The sequence below is a fragment of the Nyctibius grandis genome, chromosome 2 (genome assembly GCF_013368605.1).
Source record: "Nyctibius grandis isolate bNycGra1 chromosome 2, bNycGra1.pri, whole genome shotgun sequence".
Lineage (NCBI taxonomy): Eukaryota > Metazoa > Chordata > Aves > Nyctibiiformes > Nyctibiidae > Nyctibius > Nyctibius grandis.
In genome coordinates this window covers 28,627,945-28,648,385 of record NC_090659.1, presented here as the reverse complement: position 1 = coordinate 28,648,385, position 20,441 = coordinate 28,627,945, and the positions used below count along the sequence as shown (strand labels likewise).

The following is a 20,441-nucleotide window of genomic DNA, read 5'->3' as shown; positions in this document are numbered from 1 at the left end:
TGTTGGAACTCTGATTTCTAACGCACAGACAATGCTGCAGAGACCAAGCATCTGATCAATGTCTTTGCAGTCACAATGATGTGGTTTGTCAGAAAAGGCAAATATTGCATAAAATGAGAGCCCTCAAAAAAGACAGGATTCTATGTATCTGAAGTAATCTTCAGACACAAAAGGACACAGAATCTGGAACTGATGGAAAATTAATCAGGGAACCTTTTAAGCTACCTTTATGAGCTTGTGCAGTAATATCCTACACGTGATGAGTAAAGAAGGCAGAATCAGTTATTTTGGAACTGTATCTTATAAAGTACCTCTTCACAAGGGTCTCCTTTCAGAAAGACAAAAAAAAAGAAAAATTAAACAAACCTTTAACACATGTTGGTTTGCTGACAGTGTTCTTTGATCCTAGTCCTAATTGGCCCCAGTTGTTACTGCCGAACATGTATAGTTTACCATTCCCTGAAAAAAAATGCACAGTCAGAATTCATATGAGTGTTTGAATACCTCATACAAGACAAGATGGTCAGTCACACACTATGCTATTTATTACTTCCTTTTTAAGGTAAGGTTTAAGATCAGGCAATTCAATACTTACATGTAAAGAATAATTAATGTCCTTGTGATTTTTCACAATAATTGTGTAAGTAAGAAATCCCAAGCCAGAAGAAGGGACAAAAAGCAGAACAAACATCCTCTCCTTTAATTACAGCACAGATAAAGTGCTCTTCAGAAAATAAAATGTACTCTTGGACAGACCCTGCAGTTCAGAAGCCACAGTATCTATAGGCCCACTTATAAAATAACAGCACATTTAACTGAGCACCCACATCTTTTACCCTAAGGACAGGAATGAATAATGCAGCTATATAATTAATACAAACACAAATCTGTAATATTCGGCTTATTTAATTGTTTGGGGGGGGTATTTCTTTTACTGCTAAATGTCTTCTCTTAAAATGATTTACAAATTTGCACTTCTACAGAACACAGTTTCTGATAAATTTTCAAATGTGGTCACAAATCGTATTAATTTGTTACTCTGCATATAAAGAAGGAATGCATAAGACCACCATGCAGTCAGGAAGTTTTGTAAACCAAAATGAAAACATTAGATTACAAATCTTCAACAGGAGTAATGCTAGAATCGTATTTCAGGAACTGGTATGACACGTCATTGAACTTACAGATCTGACCATTACAAACAGTGAACTCTTGTAATTCCGAATAACCAGTGTTCTTGTAAGAGGACAGTATATGAACAGATGAAACTTTTGTCATCAGGCATGCAAATTAGACAGCCAAAACTGACTACTGACAATACCTTAAAATGAATTCATTTCACTTCATTTTTTGAACTATTACCTTTTGTAAAACTGTGAAGTTCACATCCAAAGATAAAACCCTTGTTCCAACAGAAATCTTTGCAAAACAATACAAACTGATTTGTCAAAAAAACCCCAAAACTTTTAGAACTGTTAAAAGGAGTTTGTTTACTTTTGATGAAGGTCTGCCAAGCTTTGTGAGTTAGACTGCATCACAAGGCTGTCACGCAAATAAACTTTGTCACCCTAGCCATCAACAATTATCACATGACCGCAATGCATAACAGCAATTCCACATAATAATGCCAAAATATTATGGTTGTTTGTACTTCAGTAGTGTAGCTTTCCAGTGAAGGTTCTGAATGTGATTCAGAGACTCTGAAATACGATATTGAAAAGTTTAAAATATAACAAAAATATTTACTCTGTTAAAAAAAATCCATTTGTTTTCTTAAATATAACCACATGGTTAAAAAAACCCAAGCCACCAACAACTAACCACAACTAGTCTCTAAAGTCCCAATCAAATTGTTAGATTTGACAATTTTTGGAACACGGGGCTATGTGTCAAAATTAAGTCTTTCCAAGAAAGTTGGAAGGGAAGAAAGTCTGAGGTCAAGTCTACGCTCACAGTGTTTTACTAATAGCATTTATATCACTATCCCGATTCTGATAATGCAATCACATCAAAACACATGCAGAGCTGTCTGAGAGCAAAACGCACCTTAACAGAAAGAATTTTTATCAGCAAATGGCATCCTGTGTTGGTATACGCTTCCTTGTATCCTTGATTTATACTTTTAACTACCCTTTTAAGACAACAGTACTTCTGTGGGAATATGATGCCAAGCTGCCATAATTCAATTTAAGCACATTCTCTTTTATCCATTCAAAATTCCAACAAGTCATGCTTTTCATCCTATAATCTGCTGTTTCTTATACCAGTCTTTAAATTCTCAGGCATTGCTTTGTAAGTCAAGGAGCTTAATAGATGAGAGGAATTTCTTTACATTCATTTACAACTGAGTGACAGCCTTTTATAATTTCAGGCTTCTAGCAATTAGCAGTGTAACAGAAAATAAGAAAACTGGGAAGCAGGTAATTCAGACAGTGAATGAAAACTAATGGGCACTACAGAGGAACCTAAACAAAAGCCTGTAATGAAGCAACATTTCTGGGTCCGTATAGTAAATCAGGTTTTGGAACAGACGATGCAATCTAAGCTGGCCAGGAAACATGACAAAATTTTGTATGCAAAAGGCCCTATTTTTGTAATTGCATACTGAGATACCTCCAGTCATCACCACAGATGCACTGAAGTGAGAACTAATTCAATGGCAGACAAGTAGGCAAGGATCATATTTCAACTTTGCAAACTCAGATTGCTCTTGTCTTTTTGCTTCCACTTTGGTGCTGACATACAGAGATTGTGGCCATCTGCCATCTGGAATGGCTGGCAGAAGACATGTCCAGCACAGTAAGATTATGACTCTGGGCAGCAGAAGAGAAACAACAGGATATAGAGAAAGGGACTACACAGACTCTTTTGGTGATGAAAACATACTTCCAACACCAGTCTCCACCTTCATCCTGATGCAAGACTGGAGTATTTCTCCAAAGTACGTATGCATTGGCTTATTACCAGCAGATGTTTCACCAACATTAATTCAGGGCTATTAGGAAAGCCACAAGATGCTTACAGCTTTAGGAACAGAGGTTTTGTGAGAGACTTCAGGAAGAGAGTGTCTCCTAACCAGGACATTTCTCATCTGTCATACATTCCCCTGGCTCATGAAGTGCTACTAAAGGCATTCATTCAGCAGCTGGGAAATACCAGTTGAAATCCTCAACACGCTTCATGATAATAGCAGGCAATCAAGTATTCCTATCACCTACGTTTAAAGGTATGTTTTACATATTCCCCCCCTTGCTTTCTAAATTATATTCATGTGGGAGAGAAATAAAAGGGGGAGACAATGTACAGACTTTGAGCATTTATTACAAGATTCAATTGAGAAGCTATAGCTGAAGAAAATGTAAAAGGCAGCATTTTGGACAGACTATCATATGCCAGGCATCATGATTTTTTTTATTTATTTGTGCTATTTTTTGAATAAACTATGTTAACAGTTCGTTTGAAGTTCATATACAATTCCAACACATCTCATGAAAATGGGAATGACATCAGTTTTGTTAGGCAAGTCACGATATTCTTAAAACAAAAGCTTTACTGAACAATAAGAACAGTCACGCTTAGGACATTTAGCATCACACAAACAAAAACCACGCAGTATGTTGCTTGCTCCTACACATATCAAAGATCAACACAAACGTGTACTAATCTTTCTCATTTTCCCCTTGCAGTTGATGCAAAATATACCGTGCCATGTTTGGATGGCCTGCTGGTAGGCAGAAAGAATAGAAGGAATCTGGTGTCCAAAGACCTGGAGAGATTTCAAGGTCTCTCTGGTGTAAATTGTTGAATGTTTAATGCCTTACAAAACCTGAAATTATGAGCATACTATCTTATTGTGGTTCCATATGCACCTCTTTTCACTCCTACTTTTACACTTAACACTTCTTTCTTTCCATCTACCCTCTTGCATTGGAGGCTTCCATTCTCTCCAAAGCTCTGAGTGCAGAAAATGTGTCTTCCACCATCACCATTTCCTGCTTGTGAACAGGATCAGTCTCTTTGATCAAATGTACGCAAGCTGCCTAGGATACTCTAACTGAGGCAAATAAACAGTAAGACAGCTGTTAACTTTAAGAGTTTCGTAGAAAATAAAATTAATAGAAAGGTATCGGGAGGATATTCTTAAAAATATGCGTAACATCACTTACTTCACACCAGCTCCCAACAAGATGAACAAACTGTTTTCCAAAGCCTGAAGTTATAGAAGATGAGGGAGTGGACTGTCAGTATTCTTAGGCCAAAAAATATAGAAATGGGGCAAGAAACATTATTAAACATATTACAAGTGATGCTGGAAGATATACTGTTCATGACTGCATTAAAGAACTAAAGAAGAAAACCGCTTAAAAAAAATTGAATGCTTGAACATTTTAATTAAGATTGTGCTAAAAGTAGAGAGCAAATGAAGAAAGAAACACAAATTTCAATACCAAACTCCAAAACTGAAGAAGGAAACATTTCTCCGACTAGGTCAGCAAGCCAACTCAAAGTCAGCAAATAACTATCACTGGTCCTTTCTATTCCAACATACAGCCACAGTAGGTAAAAAAAAAATTGGACTCTAATTCCTGACCTAAAAAGCCAAAGAATAGGGAGTTTTGTATTTACTTCACACTTTTCTTCCTAAAAGTCATATGGGAATATTGATGTTGAATTAGATGAAAGTAGTATTTGAAAATTTCTGAATATTTTGTTTGAATGCTAAATATTAGTTTCTGTACATTTTCTTCATTTGCATTCAGTCAAGATTGAGTGTCTCCTGCCCAAAGCCAGCTTTAAGGAATGTTTTATCGGTTTGGGTGATTGTTTTACTTATGATTGTTGAGGTATGCTAGTGTAAAACTGATGAATTCCTATTAGATTTCAATCTATCTCATATTCCCACTGTCCCCTACATGCATAGGTTCCACTACCTCTTCCAGCTAGTGGAAAAAAAAGGAGGGGGGAATTTTGTGCCCTGTAAATAAAGACTGAAAATAACACGGAGCATGCATTAACACACACCTGCTTGAGATGCTTTTCCGTCCTCAGTGATATTTGTCTTTCATCTCTTCCAGGTCAGGTTCAGCTGGATTTCAAGAAGCTCCTGGTTTCCCACAAGGTCTGTACCGTTCTCAGTAAACTCATTATTGGCATGCACTTCTGCAGCTTTTATTCCAGCTGTTACTGCAGTTCAATGTCATTCACCAAGGGCTGTAATTCCACTGTATCATGCAACTCCGTCTAACAGCAGAAATGCGAGGTGCACATGGGCATGCACAGGTGTGAAGAACAAATGAGGGACAAAGGTTTTCTGTTTCCCTTCTTCACTTTCTTGTACAACTCTTGCAGTTTCTCTACCTTTGCCCATTGTTGATCAGTATTTTACCTTCACTTTTGCCTCTACAATGTCCCAAAAAACCTTTTGGTAGCGAAGAAATTTTGTACTCATGCTTCTACAGTTCCTTTTCCTCAAAAGCTTTGAGAAAATAAAGATCTGATTATCTAGAAGTTTCCCCAGTGACGTATCTGCACACTACAAGAGCAAAGGCCAGCTACAGAGACATTTTTGAAACATGCTGCATATATCAAAATAACAGGGAGAAGGGGAGATAGTAGAGAAACGGTGCTGCATGCAAAACTATGCAAGCTGACTTCTTCAAAAGCTTTACCTAAGTGGCCACTATTACAGTGACACAGGAATTAGGGGCTTGTTGCTGATTAGGGTAACAGTGCTGGCAGAGGCACATGCTGGGGGAACTCAAGGAGGCAATTTACATTGACTAGTCTAAACTGAGAATTATACTAGGGTTATTTCAAACTGGGTGTGGCCATACAAAAGGATATATCCAAAAAAATTTCAAAAGGAAAATTTCACAGTGCCCCAGGTTACGTTCCGATTAGTTTTATGCAACAGGCAATTTAATAGAATTGGTTCAATCCAAGAAAGTGTCAAGCGTTCAAAATAAACTAAAAAGTGTAAAGTGTTCAAAATAAACTATTCCTGGATAATTCATCTTCTATGAAGTTAGGCTTGAAAAATTAATTGTATAATTTCACCTCAAGATGTTCTGTGGTCCATGAAATCTATACTCTTTTTTTTATTATGCCTGAAATAGTTCACTCTGAAAATTGAGCATCTTCAACTTTGCTTGGGGACATAGCAAGAAACCCTTAAGAAATTATTTAATGAGCAATGACCAACTGCACATTGATGAGGAATAAATACATTCCAGTAAAAAAAGTCCTGAAAATATGCATATAAATTTCGTAACAACAAAGTCTTATTATCTATCAGCCATTGATTGTCAATACAATCAACACATGTGCTCATCAACAAAAGCTTAGTCCCTTCCACATAAAATAAACTGAACAAATTCTTCAATGAGTATTGTTTCTATCATTTCAAAGAAATGAAAATAAACATTAATACTGCTCGCTGTATTGCATCTGATCTTCTCTGAATGCTTTTGCAATTTATTTCTGATTTTAGTAGGATTTTCTGAAGTTTTTTGAGTTGCTCTTTCAAGGGTTATTTTCAGTTGTCAGTTAACAGTAATTCAAATCTTCATTTCAGAGATACAATTTTCTTTTCAGGCAGATTCCTAGTGAACTTGTTGACTGTGTTCAACAGATACTGTTTACTTCCATGATACAAACCTCTATATTTAAGATTGCCTACTAAACACTGTCAGATTCAAAAGAAACATTCAAGCTGAACAAAGTCATGCTTACTTTAAATCCTGTGTGATACATTCAGTTATTACAGATTCCCTCATGACAGTTCTTGGGCATGTCTTGTGAAAACCTGCAGTGACCTCACACTAACTTCAAAGGCATCCCATAGTTCCCACAGAACAGTCCTCTCTCCTCTCCACAACCTCATTGGAGATATTACCTCAGGATTCAAATAAGAATCATAACTTTACAAGCTGTCCAAGTATATAACCTTTTATCATATACTCCATTTCCAATACTGACCTGTAACAACAGCGCTATGTTCATCTCCACATGATATAAGTACAGGCTTGTCATTTTTGAACCAGAACTTGCTAGGAATATCTTCTGCAAATTTGCTTTTTCCAAATGTGAAAACAGCACCTGATTCTAAAACACAAAAAGATAACGTCAATTTTAGTGAAAACAAATTTTGCCTCATACATTTTGAAACAGTCATTTCCTATTAATTCAATTGCACATTTTAGTTTCTTATCTTTTTCTTTTTTTAAAAAAAATGGCTGAAACATTTTCTTCTATTCTGTTTCACCAAGCCTACTTTATTTTTAGGCTCACATTTTAGTCCTTCTGATTCTTCTTAGCCTCCATGAATTTCCTAATAGAATAGGTATGGTGGCTAGTATGTTCTGTTCTGAGGATACAATAATTTATGTTAAAGTACACTAATGTACTTTATCACTACCCTTTAAGAAAAACTACTAGATGTGTAAAAGAAAGAATACAGAACTCTGAATAACTGTCCCCAGAAAGTTAAACAAAAAGCTCATCCTGAAAGCAGGTCGAGACAAAGAGTTCTCACTTATGTTCATACTTGAACTCAAACAGGTTTTCCAAATTGGATTAGAGAGAGAGAGAGACACACTGTAAAGAGGTGACAGGCTCCAAACTGACCACTCTTCCTCACCCATCCGAAAAGATACATGTGCTCTAAAAATGGCCCCCTAAAAATCAAAACTCTCAGCCTTCAAACCATGGGTTGGCACAACTACCTTTGATCGTAAGACCATGATCTAAAAAACACAAACAAAACCACCCCAAAATAAAGTCCTGGCAGCTCTTCTGTCCTTGTAATCTGTCTAGTTTTCTCAATTCTTCTCATTTTCAAGTGTCAGCAATGTTGTTTTAAAACGTAGAATGTTAACTATTCATTCACCTTTTCGTTAAGCATGTTGCTTGACATAGGAAATATTAATTCTACAGGAAAATAAATTAACTTACAAGTTAAATAATTTGCCAAAAGCCGTGCAGATAATGTGGCAAAGCACAATTAGACCTCTATTTTAAAATGTCAAACTTTGTGCTTTACACATAGAATCATTTTTTGGAAAAGAAAACGAAGAAAAAAACCAATCCTTTTCCTGTAGATTCTTGTTAACATGTGTCCTGGTTTGCGTACAACATGTAAGCTATGGTAACACAAATACATACAGTAACACTAGACTGCTTCTGTAACATTGAAACATCTTTGTGTATTTACTTCCACTGAAAACAATCTCATCAATGATCAGCACCCCAGCTCCAAAACGCAAAGTTCTCTCTTAAACTGTAAATTTGATATTCATTTTTATATGATTCCTTAATGCAAAAGCTTCCCATATTTGCAAATGACATGTTATTTGCTGAACCTTTTTTGCATCAGGTTCAGCAGACACGTATAAAATTGTATTTACTACCTCTCTAGAGATGTTTCACTTCACAGAATCACAGAATGTTAGGGATTGGAAGGGACCTCGAAAGATCATCTAGTCCAATCCCCCTGCCGGAGCAGGATTACCTAGACCATATCACACAGGAACGAGTCCAGGCGGGTTTTGAATGTCTCCAGAGAAGGAGACTCCACAACCTCTCTGGGCAGCCTGTTCCAACGTTCGGTCACCCTCACCGTAAAGTTTTTCCTCATATTTATGCGGAACCTCCTGTGATCCAGCTTGCACCCATTGCCCCTTGTCCTGTCAAGGGATGTCACTGAGAAGAGCCTGGCTCCATCCTCATGACACTTGCCCTTTACATGTTTATAAAGATTAATGAGGTCACCCCTCAGTCTCCTCTTCTCTAAGCTAAAGAGACCCAGCTCCCTCAGCCTCTCCTCATAAGGGAGATGTTCCACTCCCTTAATCATCTTCGTGGCTCTGCGCTGGACTCTCTCTAGCAGTTCCCTGTCCTTCTTGAACTGAGGGGCCCAGAACTGGACACAATACTCCAGATGCGGAAACACTTCCACCGTTTTATTAAAAACAAGCTTTGTGGAGATGAATTCAAGCTTTTTAAAGAAAGGGTTGGGTTTTTCCTTATTTTATGTAGACACACCTACAACCATAGACATGCTAAAACTCTATTTTGTTCTAAGTTTTAATCTCCAGCCAGACAGCCATGCTGCGTATCTGAACACGCTTACAGTGATCTCCTTGGCACTCCTGCCACAGCAGAGCTCTCTGGTTCATTTAGTTTTCTTTTAGAAGCGTTAACATGAAAATACATACATATATATTCTTAATGCAATGTATGCAAAAAGCAGACAATTTAATTCACAAACGTCCTTCATATCTCTTTCACGTCACAACTGAAACCTCAGCCATCAGTTTGGAAATTAAATCCTACCAATTCATAGAATTCAATCCCACAGAACATAAACGAGGTTTTTGCTGTCTCGGCACCGAGCAAATGTTTAAAAATTATGGCAGGTCAAACCACGGACCAAAACTCATTTATTAACTGAAAAAAAACTTGTCTGCTTAACACGGCCCCACCGTACCACGACGGTGACGACAGCAAGGTTGCCCCCGTCTAGCATCTGACGTCAGCGCACGTCTTCCTCCCCAGACGCCGGAAGGCACTGGCCCGAGCCGGCGGCCCGCAGGCCGGCGCTGCGCCGCGGGCACTCGCAGGCCGGAGGGAGACGGGAGCAGCCGCAAAGTGCAGAGCGGGGCGGCCAGCGGCCGCACGCCCGGGCAGGGAGGCGGCCGTTGGGGCGCCGGTGATGGCGCCCAGCGCCGCCGCGGTGGGAGAAGCAGACAGGGACCGCCACAGGCGGACGGGGTCTCCCCACTCGGCCCGCAGCTCCGTCCCTTGTGAGGGACCGGCACCACTCACCGGGCACCGGCAGCTCGTCCTCCTCGGCCGGGTCGGCCATGGCAGCTGGCGGCGGGCGGCCGCCCCCGCGCCCCATGCACCGCGGCGCCGGGCTGCCGGAAGTAAACACAGGCCCTGCCACGGGCAACGGCCATAGAGAGCGGCGCAGCGCGCGCCGAGGAGGCGCGCCGCCGGCAGGAGGCCCGGCCGGGACGGGGGGCGGTGGTCCGGGTATGGGGGGAGCGCCCCCTGGCGGCCGGCGGTGGGGCCCTCCTGTTCCCGTCCCGCCATCTTAAAGTTCCCCTGAGCTTGTCACCGAGATCGGGAATAAAACTCGTTAACGCTGGGTTTAGCATTAACGAGCAGGCGTTACTTTTAGTCGGCCAAGGGACATGAGGGAATCGTTCCACCTAACATGTCCACCTAGGGACAAAAGCACACTGGTTATATACATTATAGAAAAATTAATATTCATACAATTCCCGAAAAAAGCCCGCCCATTCCAAGAAACCTTATGCATATGCTGATACATTATGTAACTGTCTTTGCGCATGCTTACTAAATTGGGGAAGGGGTCTCTGGTGGTCTCTGGGGGTTGTAATCCCCCCATAGTTATGCTGTCCCCTGTATGAGCCCACTTCTGCGCAAGCGTGGATGATGCCTTTCTGTTGACACATGCAGGTGGCTCCGAGGAGAAGATACGGTTGTGGTTCTTACAGGATTTATCTCTACTCCTGGCGCCAGAGTTGTGAATCAAGTAATTTAAGACACTACAAAGATGTTGTTCACAGTCTTGTTTGTCTTCAGCCCTTCTTTGTTATTAGTGAGGAATTTAACAGAGACATTGGATTCTCTAGGAATAAGCACAAGCAAGAGTCTTTCACATATCATTCCCACCAGTACCTCAGTGATAGCTATAACTTTGAGCGTTATCAGTCCTAGAAGCAGACACTGTCTGCAAAACACGCAGTTAGCTTCAGAAAGTGCAGTTATTTTAGCTGAAAGGAAAATTGGTTAGGTTACACAAAGCAGGCCCTAAAGGGGACCTACTTTTACTAAACTGTCTGGTGTCAAGCTGGCAGTGGTTTCTCCATGCCTGCCCAGGTACGGGGAGCACAAACCATCCACAGCACGCCAGGCGGGGGCTCGCGGGTGCTGAAAGGAGGGAAGAATCACCTCCCTTGAAGGCCCCTGGCATGTCTCATCCCCAGCAGACCTTTGCTTTCCTGGCATCATCCCTATATGCCTGGGCATCGTTTCTGTCTCCCTCCTCTGTAGCCTGTCCCTGCCTCCAGCCCCCAAAGCAGCCATCTCGCACCAGGGCTCTGCCTTGAGCTCCCTGCTTAGCCAAGCCAGGCTCCTGGTACGTCTGCTTGCTTTGCTGAGTGACCGGAGGGGCTGCCCTGACTCAGCTGGGTGACCAGAACATAACTCAGAAACTATTTTGTCACCACTGGGATTCTACTGTCCTAAAAGACAAGTTCCCTCTGTTTGATGGTCTCTCTTTCACCAGGGTGTCCATGTGAAGTCTTCTGTTCGGGTGCACAAGATGACGTTCTGTCATCCACCCAGCCAGGGACACTTACGTGATGGCAGTTATGCAGACCCCATGGGACTAAGTCCAGGGGCTTGTAGCCTTTTAGACATATTAAATGTGCATTCCCAAACTCCTAGTGGAGCTTTTCCCACCCCCAAAAATTCCATGGTCATTTATGGATTTCCATTTTCTTGGTATTCCTGTGTGTTTCAGGTATGCCAGGTCATCCCTTGCCAAAAGAAAAGGTCTTGCTTTCAGGATGATGTACTGCAATAGAGGATGCAGCTGGCAGCCTGGACAACCAATTTAAGCCTTGATTTATGCAGAGTCTAATCAATACAGTTGTTGGTGCATAAGATGAGGTATCCACAAGTACACACAAAGAAGGGTGGCCATGTTTTTAAGAGCAAACAGAAAGTGTTTGTGGTATTTGCCGCTACATGAGGTGGGGATTTCATCTCTTTGAACCCCAATATCCCTCTGATGCTTTCTACCCTAACTGCTTCTCCTAACTCTAGAGCAAAGGGATATCCAGCAAATGCTCTTCAAGATAAAACTGAACAAACATTATTCCATGAAGTGATGCCTGAGGTTGTACTTACCAGCTACTGTGGTTGCCAAGAATATACATGGGTTATGAAACAATTAGGAAGATTCATGGGAAGAAGGTGTCTGCAGAAGGGTTTTGGTTTCTGTGACTGTGGGATCCTATTTCAGGACCAACATCTAGTTGGGAGAGATGGGAGCCACCTCACAAAGTGGGACAAATGTATCTCTGCTGGCTGACTTGGTAAGGAGGTCTTTGAACAAGGAATGGCAAGGAAAGGACAGAGTTACCAGCAGCATCTGCAAGTGGCTGGACACTGAGCTCCTGGAAGTCTTCACTGGCCACCACTGAGTGCAGGATGGATGGGAAAGGCTGTTTATAGAGTGGTCATTTGGTTTTGGACATCCACTGCATGCAGACAAAGCAGAAGTCGTGCTAGCAGGGGTCCAGTTACGCCACGTTGTCCCAGTTGTCCAAGCAGACATGTATTGCCGGAAAATGCATCTGTGGGCATGGCAGGGTGCAGCAGGTTGGGAGCTGCTCCCCCTCAGAGGTGCTGCAACTGCTGAAGCCCCACCCTGCAAAAAAGAAGCACCGAGGTCAGGCCCTTCCTCAGAGGGGGAGGCTGGGGAGCGGATGAGCTGTGAGAGGACATTGACCTCCAAAGGGGTTTCTTTCGTGTTGAAAGGAAGCACCATGGGCACTCTTGGTGCACCACCCCACAGTCACTGCTGTATAATTACTTTTCGTGCCTTTCCATACCCTGACTGCTGCTTCCCTTTAAGAAAGGAGGTGTCAAGGGTCGGTATTCTGCCAGCTCACAGATGAGAGAGGCCTTATGTTCATATTAGATGACTGTATCAACATCATTCCTTTATCCTAATCTACTTTTCTCTTACACTACATTATTCTCTCTTCACCTGTGTGTCTCTACTCATGTACCACTATTACTCCATTTTCAATACCAAGCCCTGGAATGTAGATATATGACAAACTAATTCAATCCTGATTTCAACATTGAAGAATTTTATGGTGTTGAAACAAGTGAGTCAGTTTTTCGCATGGTAGCACATTGAGCTCTGGCAGCCCAGGGGCAGCTAGCAGGAATGGGGGGTGGCTCTGAGGCTCCTCACTGAGAGATGCTGCTGTCACCCCAAATGTAAGAGAATCGCATCACAGTAACAGCAATGCCAACACCGGTCCGACGCTCCTCCTGTGCCTGGCACTGCTGCTCGCTCACAGGAGCTTGCAAGGGAATTGGTCCATGTGGGAGCTGGGATTGGACAGTCCCTGTACAAGGGTGACTTTACAAAGGGGCACTGTCACTGTCCCCTCCCTGTGGGGCTGCAGGATGAGACTGGGGGCCTTGGCACCTCGACCACCTTTCTTTTCCCCACTGTCTTTTCTCCTGGGTACCACTAGTGACACATGCTCAGTCCCCAGAGGCTGGGCTTGAAGGCTATGGGAGTAATTTGCCAGAGAAGGGCAACCAAGAGGGAAACCACAGCCCAGCTTTCTTCTCTACGTGCAGCTCTTCTGGCTCTTTCATTCCCTTCCCATCCATTTCTGTTGTTTTTTTTTTTTCTGCCTGACATTTCCCCTGGCAACTGCTGAGTTTTCCAAACATCTCAGGTTTGGTTTGGTGTGAGGGGTCCTGAACAGATCCCACCAATGCCCGACTATCACCCTGCCTGACTTTTTTTAGCAGTTTTTCTTTCTGGCGAAGTCAAACATGTTTTAATTATATGATCCTCACATTGCAATTTCAGCATAGCACCTTCTCTGACAGATATGCCATCGCCTCGATTTACACAAGTATGCTTCTCCTTACAAGGAGGAGGAAATGAGAAAGTAATGGTCATATTTTGAAACCACCTACAGTGCAGGTGGTGTAAAATCTTATCTGACAATTATATTTGAAAGTAGAAGTTTAAATGAAATCACTTCAGCATTTTGCAGTTGACCAACATCAGATTATACAAGAAGCAATTTAATGAAGCAGGTATGAAGGCTGCAATATTTAAGTTCTTGCACCTCACTGAGGGCTGTTTAACGCTACCATAGCACAACTGAAAACTTGGTCCAAAAAAACCCCAGGAAAATATACATTTTTTTAATGTAGCCCTTCTCCTTGCCAGGGAGAAGGGCTACATTCTTGTCAGGGCCCTGAGGGCACGAATGAGCCTTAATGGCCCTGCCCAGCCCCACTCCGTGGGCCCAGGACCATCATTTCGGCTCAGCATGGGGCCATCTGTCCCTGCCCCAGCTGTGCTGGGACCGAGGAGCCCCCAGGGTCATGGTCCTGTCCCCAAGGGAGCTGCCCCGCTCGTGCTGCGCCCTGATAAATCTTCTTTTGCCTGTTTCTACTAGCACATGCTCCTGTACAAATATTTAACAAACCCGAAATTGCTATGAAATGGTGTTGACACAGGTAGGACACGATGGGCCCACAGAGCAGAGCGCAAACCACGAGTGGTGCAATGGGCCCCGTGAGAAATCTCTGTCGGTAGAGTCTGGCCGAAGAAAAGCTTCAGTGTCAGCCCCTGCCAGGCCCAGCCCTTGCTGGGGCAACCGCAGCAAAGACTTTGACTCTTGGCTTTCCCTTGTTTGCACAGCAGCACAGCTCGCTCTCTGCTTCGTACACCTTTGTTTCACTTAACTTTATCTGTGGGACCGAGAGAAGCCTAACGCGAACGGAAGATGCTGTTTAACGTGAGGAACTTCTTCAGTACTGCAAAACTAACAGGGACCAGCAAGCAGCTGCTGCGACAGTTCTGGTAAGCTTATCCTTTTGTTTTGTCTGACGTTCAGTGACATTCATTCAGAAACCTGGAGACAAAAGCAGCTGAACCCTGTGAAGAAGTGAGTGTTTCAGTGAAAGACGCTTCTTTTTCCGTATTTTTAGTGCCCTTTTGCCTCCCAAGGCAGCAAGCTCTGCATCTTCGACAGACTGGAGGATTTCCCCTTTTAATATTTGTGAGATGCTGTTAATTCTTTCTGTGGGACTTAGCAGCAAAGTCAAGAAGGAATGTTTCTTCTTGAAGTCAGTGTACGCTGCAGGCACTGTAATCAATAAGTATCTGAATACAGTACAGGAAATTCTTAGGCGTTTAGACAATTATCATGGGCACTGGGGGGCAAATTCTCTCCTTGAAGCTGCAAGGTGAATCTCCGCTTCAGTATTTTTTTTTGTCTCTATATACACTGGAGGCATGCAGAAGAAGCATGATGTGATACGAGGTTCAAAGTTAACCAGGCAGACCTGGCTTTGTGACCTGGCTTTGGGTTCTTTCTTCAGACGCACATACATGCCTGTCCCCTGCGCCTTCAGAAGAGTACCTGCATGACAGTGTTTCAGTAAGCTGCTTCTCATGCTTGTCACATCTCCAGAATCAGGTTAAAATTAAAGACTTGAAACTTAATTCTACATCTTCCTATGTTTTCATGTCGGTGTCAATAAGAATAGCATTAACAGCATTATGTAACAAATGATTAATGCTAGAAAAGAATATATGGGAATTTCAGATTCACAGGAATCCTAATATGCAATAAGTCATTTTTATTTATCGTTTCTACATTACATCAGATGAAAACCAAATGTTTTCCAAGTTCTGTTATTTATTTGCTACAGTTGTAAAGTGGTCTTGAGTCTGTGTGATAATTTTTTTATGGATTTTGGATTTTCACTGCTGGCAATCGGTGGGAACTTTCTCTGGTTAGCAGAGATGATAGAAAAGCAAGTTTGTAAAATAACTGCAGTAAAGCTGGATTTCCAATAAAGTCATCCAATTTGTTAAGCTCCCCACATAATGTTGTTTGTTATTTTTAGGGGGTTTTTAACATTATATCATAATGTTGGCCTATGCTATCACCACTGTCTATGAACATTAAAAGTTAAGCACACTGTGGTTGATACTGTAGGATAACCTAGTATCTATCAGTCTGTACTAATACTCCAAAGTAATTGCTGTCCCTGCTAAGAGAGGAATAAGCCAACTGCTTGACCTTGCAATTCTGCCTGTTACATTTTAACTTTCGTATGTTGTCTCATGCTCCTTCTCTGGAATTTATTTGTCCGCTTCTGCCTCTCTTTCAGAGGATGTGGACAACAGGGAAGGGAACACATTTCTTGAAGGTCATAGCAATAAAACAGAATCATCATGGGAACATAGAGGCCAGGAGCAGACCTCTAGTCCAACTTTCTGCTTCTAGCCGGACAACAGCGTATGAGGTCAGCTATGTCTTTGCTGAGCCATGTCTTGAAAATCACAGAATCACAGAATCACAGAATGTTAGGGATTGGAAGGGACCTCGAAAGATCATCTAGTCCAATCCCCCTGCCGGAGCAGGATTACCTAGACCATATCACACAGGAACGCGTCCAGGCGGGTTTTGAATGTCTCCAGAGAAGGAGACTCCACAACCTCTCTGGGCAGCCTGTTCCAGCGTTCGGTCACCCTCACCGTAAAGAAGTTTTTCCTCATATTTATGCGGAACCTCCTGTGATCCAGCTTGCACCCATTGCCCCTTGTCCTGTCAAGGGATGTCACTGAGAAGAGCCTGGCTCCATCCTCATGACACTTGCCCTTTACATGTTTATAAAGATTAATGAGGTCACCCCTCAGTCTCCTCTTCTCTAAGCTAAAGAGACCCAGCTCCCTCAGCCTCTCCTCATAAGGGAGATGTTCCACTCCCTTAATCATCTTCGTGGCTCTGCGCTGGACTCTCTCTAGCAGTTCCCTGTCCTTCTTGAACTGAGGGGCCCAGAACTGGACACAATACTCCAAATGCGGCCTCACCAGGGCAGAGTAGAGGGGGAGGAGAACCTCTCTCGACCTGTTAACCACACCCCTTCTAATACACCCCAGGATGCCATTGGCCTTCTTGGCCACAAGGGCACACTGCTGGCTCATGGTCATCCTGCTGTCCACTAGGACCCCCAGGTCCCTTTCCCCTACGCTGGTCTCCAACAGGTCTGTCCCCAACTTGTACTGGTACATGGGGTTGTTCTTGCCCAGATGCAGGACTCTACACTTGCCCTTGTTATATTTCATTACATTTCTCCCCGCCCAACTCTCCAGCCTGTCTAGGTCCCTCTGAATGGCTGCGCAGCCTTCCGGTGTGTCAGCCACTCCTCCCAGTTTTGTGTCATCAGCGAACTTGCTGACAGTGCACTCTATTCCCTCATCCAAGTCATTAATGAATATATTGAATAGAACTGGTCCCAGTACCGACTCTTGAGGGACTCCGCTAGACACAGGCCTCCAACTGGACTCTGTCCATCATCTCCAAGGATGGTAATTCCACATCCTTTCCGGGTAACCAGTTTAGAGCTTCACTATCTACCAGTGCAGGAATTAGTGGTGGATATTTCTCAGTCCACTTCTCAATCATACCAAGTGGTTAAACAAGACCAATGAACAGAAGTCCCTGCTTGGCAGGTTGAGATTAGAGAATCCCTAACTCCCTGCGAGGCTGCGATTAGAAACTCAAGGAGCAGCACCAAACCTGCTCTGGAAACAACGCAGTGAAGGAGAGCAGCAAAGGAGGGTGACCAAACAGCAAGCAATTGCATAGATTTTAAAACAGGACAGGTATTTTTTTGTTCACCCAAACTGGATAGAGTAGCAAATTTGTGTTCTGAAAAATAATAATAAAAAAGTTACAGTTATGAAACTAATTTCCTTCAGAATATACACATTGCAGTTAGAGACAATCCCTGGAATATCAACTAAGAGCCTTCATATTCAAGGCTGGATTTCAGTAGCTTACTTTGGTAGGCTGTTTTTCATGGTATGGTGGAAGCTACCTGACCCATGAATGCCCAGCCTTTCTTACAATGTCAAGTATATTCTATTCTACAGCTATTGAATGTAGAAGTACAGGAAATCATTTTGCTAGCTCTGTAACACATTAAAAAATGGGGCATTTGGATTCTTCCTAACTGTTTCTAGGTTGTTTACCTCAGGTGGAGCAAGCATGGGGACAGAAGGATAACACTTATAGCAAAGTATGTAAATTTATTTTACTAATGATTGTAATGCTATGAAGACTAGTCTTTATGGCTTGGAAATGTGCATTATTATTTTAAATGGTACTGCCACAAATATTTGTTACTTAAGTCACACATACAGTTTAGATTGTATTTCACTTAAGAATCAATTTTCAGAGACACTTGAAGAAAATGCACAAGCCACATTACTCTAAACTTAAAAAACAAGAAATCCACTCCCTTATCTGCACGGTGCTACAGAAAAGCGCAGGCCTCTTGCAGTTTGGGGGCCTGTGCAGAGACCGAATTCTGATGGTGCACATTGATGGGAATCTTTGTGGTGCTTTGTGCTTAGCTTAGTGGTTGCTCCTCTGGCAGTCTACATAATCTCTGGAGCACATTGCCCTAATATATGACAGCAGGGCATCTGCATGGGCTACTACTTCTTATATTCCCCATGTTTCTGCTATTACACATAATCCTTTTCACTGTGAAAAAAGTCTTAGTAATGGTGGTGTATCATGTGTATCTGAAGCACTTTTAAGATGTCCAGAAGGAAAACACACAGCATTTAGATGCCTTCAGTTAAAGAAAAAATTCTGCTCCATGATTTGAAAAGTCAGTCTGTGCTGAGATGTCAAATGGACAGTAATAATGTGTGGTACCATTCCCTTAAGAGCTGCTCTCTTCCTCCAGTTTCAGTTGGAGCCTATGCCTCAAAATTCCACAGAAAAAGTCTTTGCCTCCCAATTTAACTAGTATGACACCAAAATCTTTAGAAGCCATAATAGGCCTATCCACTACTAAGGCTTTTACTTATTGGAATTAACAGAAGAATGAACAGAAATTCTATTTTTTTTCCCCGGAATTTTTCTAGCTATGGGCTCCCAGGCTTGGCAACTGGCAGGTGCTGTAACTGAGCCTGGCCTCAGATGTGAGCTAAAGGGAAGCCTACTTGGAAATACAAAAGTTTGCATTATTTTGGTCTGCATTCCATCAGATCAGTCTAAAAATGCTGCCTTTAATTAAAAAGACATGTTTACCTTGTACCCATCCAAACCTTAGCAAGAGTATAGTGCGTGCTGTGTTATGCTAAAGAGGGCTGCAGATACAATGCCAGAGAAGGGGCTAAGCTGCCACTCTCCCTTATTAATCTTACACCTGTGGAAGCACGGGCTTGGGTGTGACTTTCATTAAGACACCTCATCTAAGCTAGCGGAAATTTGATCATGTAACTTCTGTGGGTGATTATCAACATCCAATTTCATGTGATTCTGAAGTCGTAGATCTGGCTGGCTGGAGGCCAGAATACACTGAATACATACACTGCACATGCCCAGAACATCTCTTGCGTGGTAGGAGAATACACTGAATACATACACTGCACATGCCCAGAACATCTCTTGCGTGGTAGGAGAAGGAACAGAGCTCATGGCTATTTTGTTGGGGTTTTTTTTACCCTCTTCCCCAGTGTAATCAAGAGATTTCACACACATTTAAAGAAATGCCACCTTTTGTATCCATGGGAGTGGAACATGGCAAGTGTCTACTCATCCACAAAGCATGAAGGAGGGAGAAAAAGCACCAAGATCTGTTCCTCATATTCTGTGCCCCCAAAGGGCAGCTTTGTGGTCTATGCATAAGCCGTTTCACCAAGCCCTGAATGGCTTTATGCATTTGGGTTTATTTGATTAGGCAGTATGCAGTCAAGTCATATGCATATCAGAAGGCAAAAGAAACTACATCTAATGTACAGTTTATAATACAACTTGATACACTGTTACTGTGGTGATCAATATAGTGCATAGTGGCATGTTGTGTCTGCCTGACAGTAAAAGTTACTTAAACTAATTACCTCAGTCCATCATGCTGATCCAGCTGAGTCAAATGAGGGGAGTGGAAGAGATTTCAGCTGCTTGCTTATAGGCTTTAGTATGAGTACAATTTAGTGTTGAATTATAAAAAGCATGTATTTTTTGCTCTTTTGACATAGGTGTGGGCCACCAGCTCAAATGCATGTTCATCTGAAAGGTCGTGACCTCCTTACTCTACAGAACTACACAGCAGATGAGCTGAAGTATTTGCTGTGGATGGCCTCAGATTTGAAACAAAGGATAAAGCACAAAGGAGAGGTAAAATGCTTTAACTGTCATTTAGGTCACTCAGATGTTGAAATAAATATTGTTCTGAAGAGTATTGGGAATGAGCCATTCAGCTGTCTTGCCCTAAACAACATCACCTGAGCTCTTAAATAGTGTAAATCATGTGCTACAAATCAAAGAGCCTTCCTGTAAAGTATTCAGAAGTATTCTTTAAACGCTTCAGAGGACTTCACAAGTGAAAAGGTTAAACAGCTTTGTAGTCGGCTAATCTCATCCATTGACACATAATGTACATGCAGCACAAAATGTAGGAAATGGAAGGCACTTCCCTGCATGGGATTAAATTAGTGTCAGAGTTCTCCTTAATGCTAGCTCAAATTGAGTGCCAAAATGCAGTTGCTTTTTGCCCTTAGAATTACTTTTTTCCCTTTAACCTTTCCACTGCTATTAAATTCCTTG

At 42.2% G+C, this 20,441-nt stretch overlaps 2 protein-coding genes across 2 annotated transcripts in view; one reads left to right on the top strand and one right to left on the bottom strand.

Annotated features, from left to right (window-relative positions):
- RPGR (retinitis pigmentosa GTPase regulator) overlaps nucleotides 1-9,922 on the bottom strand; it is a 43,277-nt gene extending 33,355 nt beyond the window's left edge. Inside the window, exons 1-3 of the mRNA XM_068423373.1 lie at nucleotides 9,826-9,922; nucleotides 6,979-7,104; nucleotides 367-459 (exon numbers count right to left, since the gene is read on the bottom strand). Coding sequence (XP_068279474.1) covers nucleotides 367-459; nucleotides 6,979-7,104; nucleotides 9,826-9,901 — 295 coding nt within the window. The 5' untranslated portion in view covers nucleotides 9,902-9,922. The remainder of the gene's footprint in view (nucleotides 1-366; nucleotides 460-6,978; nucleotides 7,105-9,825) is intronic.
- Nucleotides 9,923-14,588: 4,666 nt separating this feature from the next.
- OTC (ornithine transcarbamylase) overlaps nucleotides 14,589-20,441 on the top strand; it is a 32,108-nt gene continuing 26,255 nt past the window's right edge. Inside the window, exons 1-2 of the mRNA XM_068395462.1 lie at nucleotides 14,589-14,665; nucleotides 19,874-20,012. Of these exons, the coding sequence (XP_068251563.1) occupies nucleotides 14,589-14,665; nucleotides 19,874-20,012 (216 nt within the window). The remainder of the gene's footprint in view (nucleotides 14,666-19,873; nucleotides 20,013-20,441) is intronic.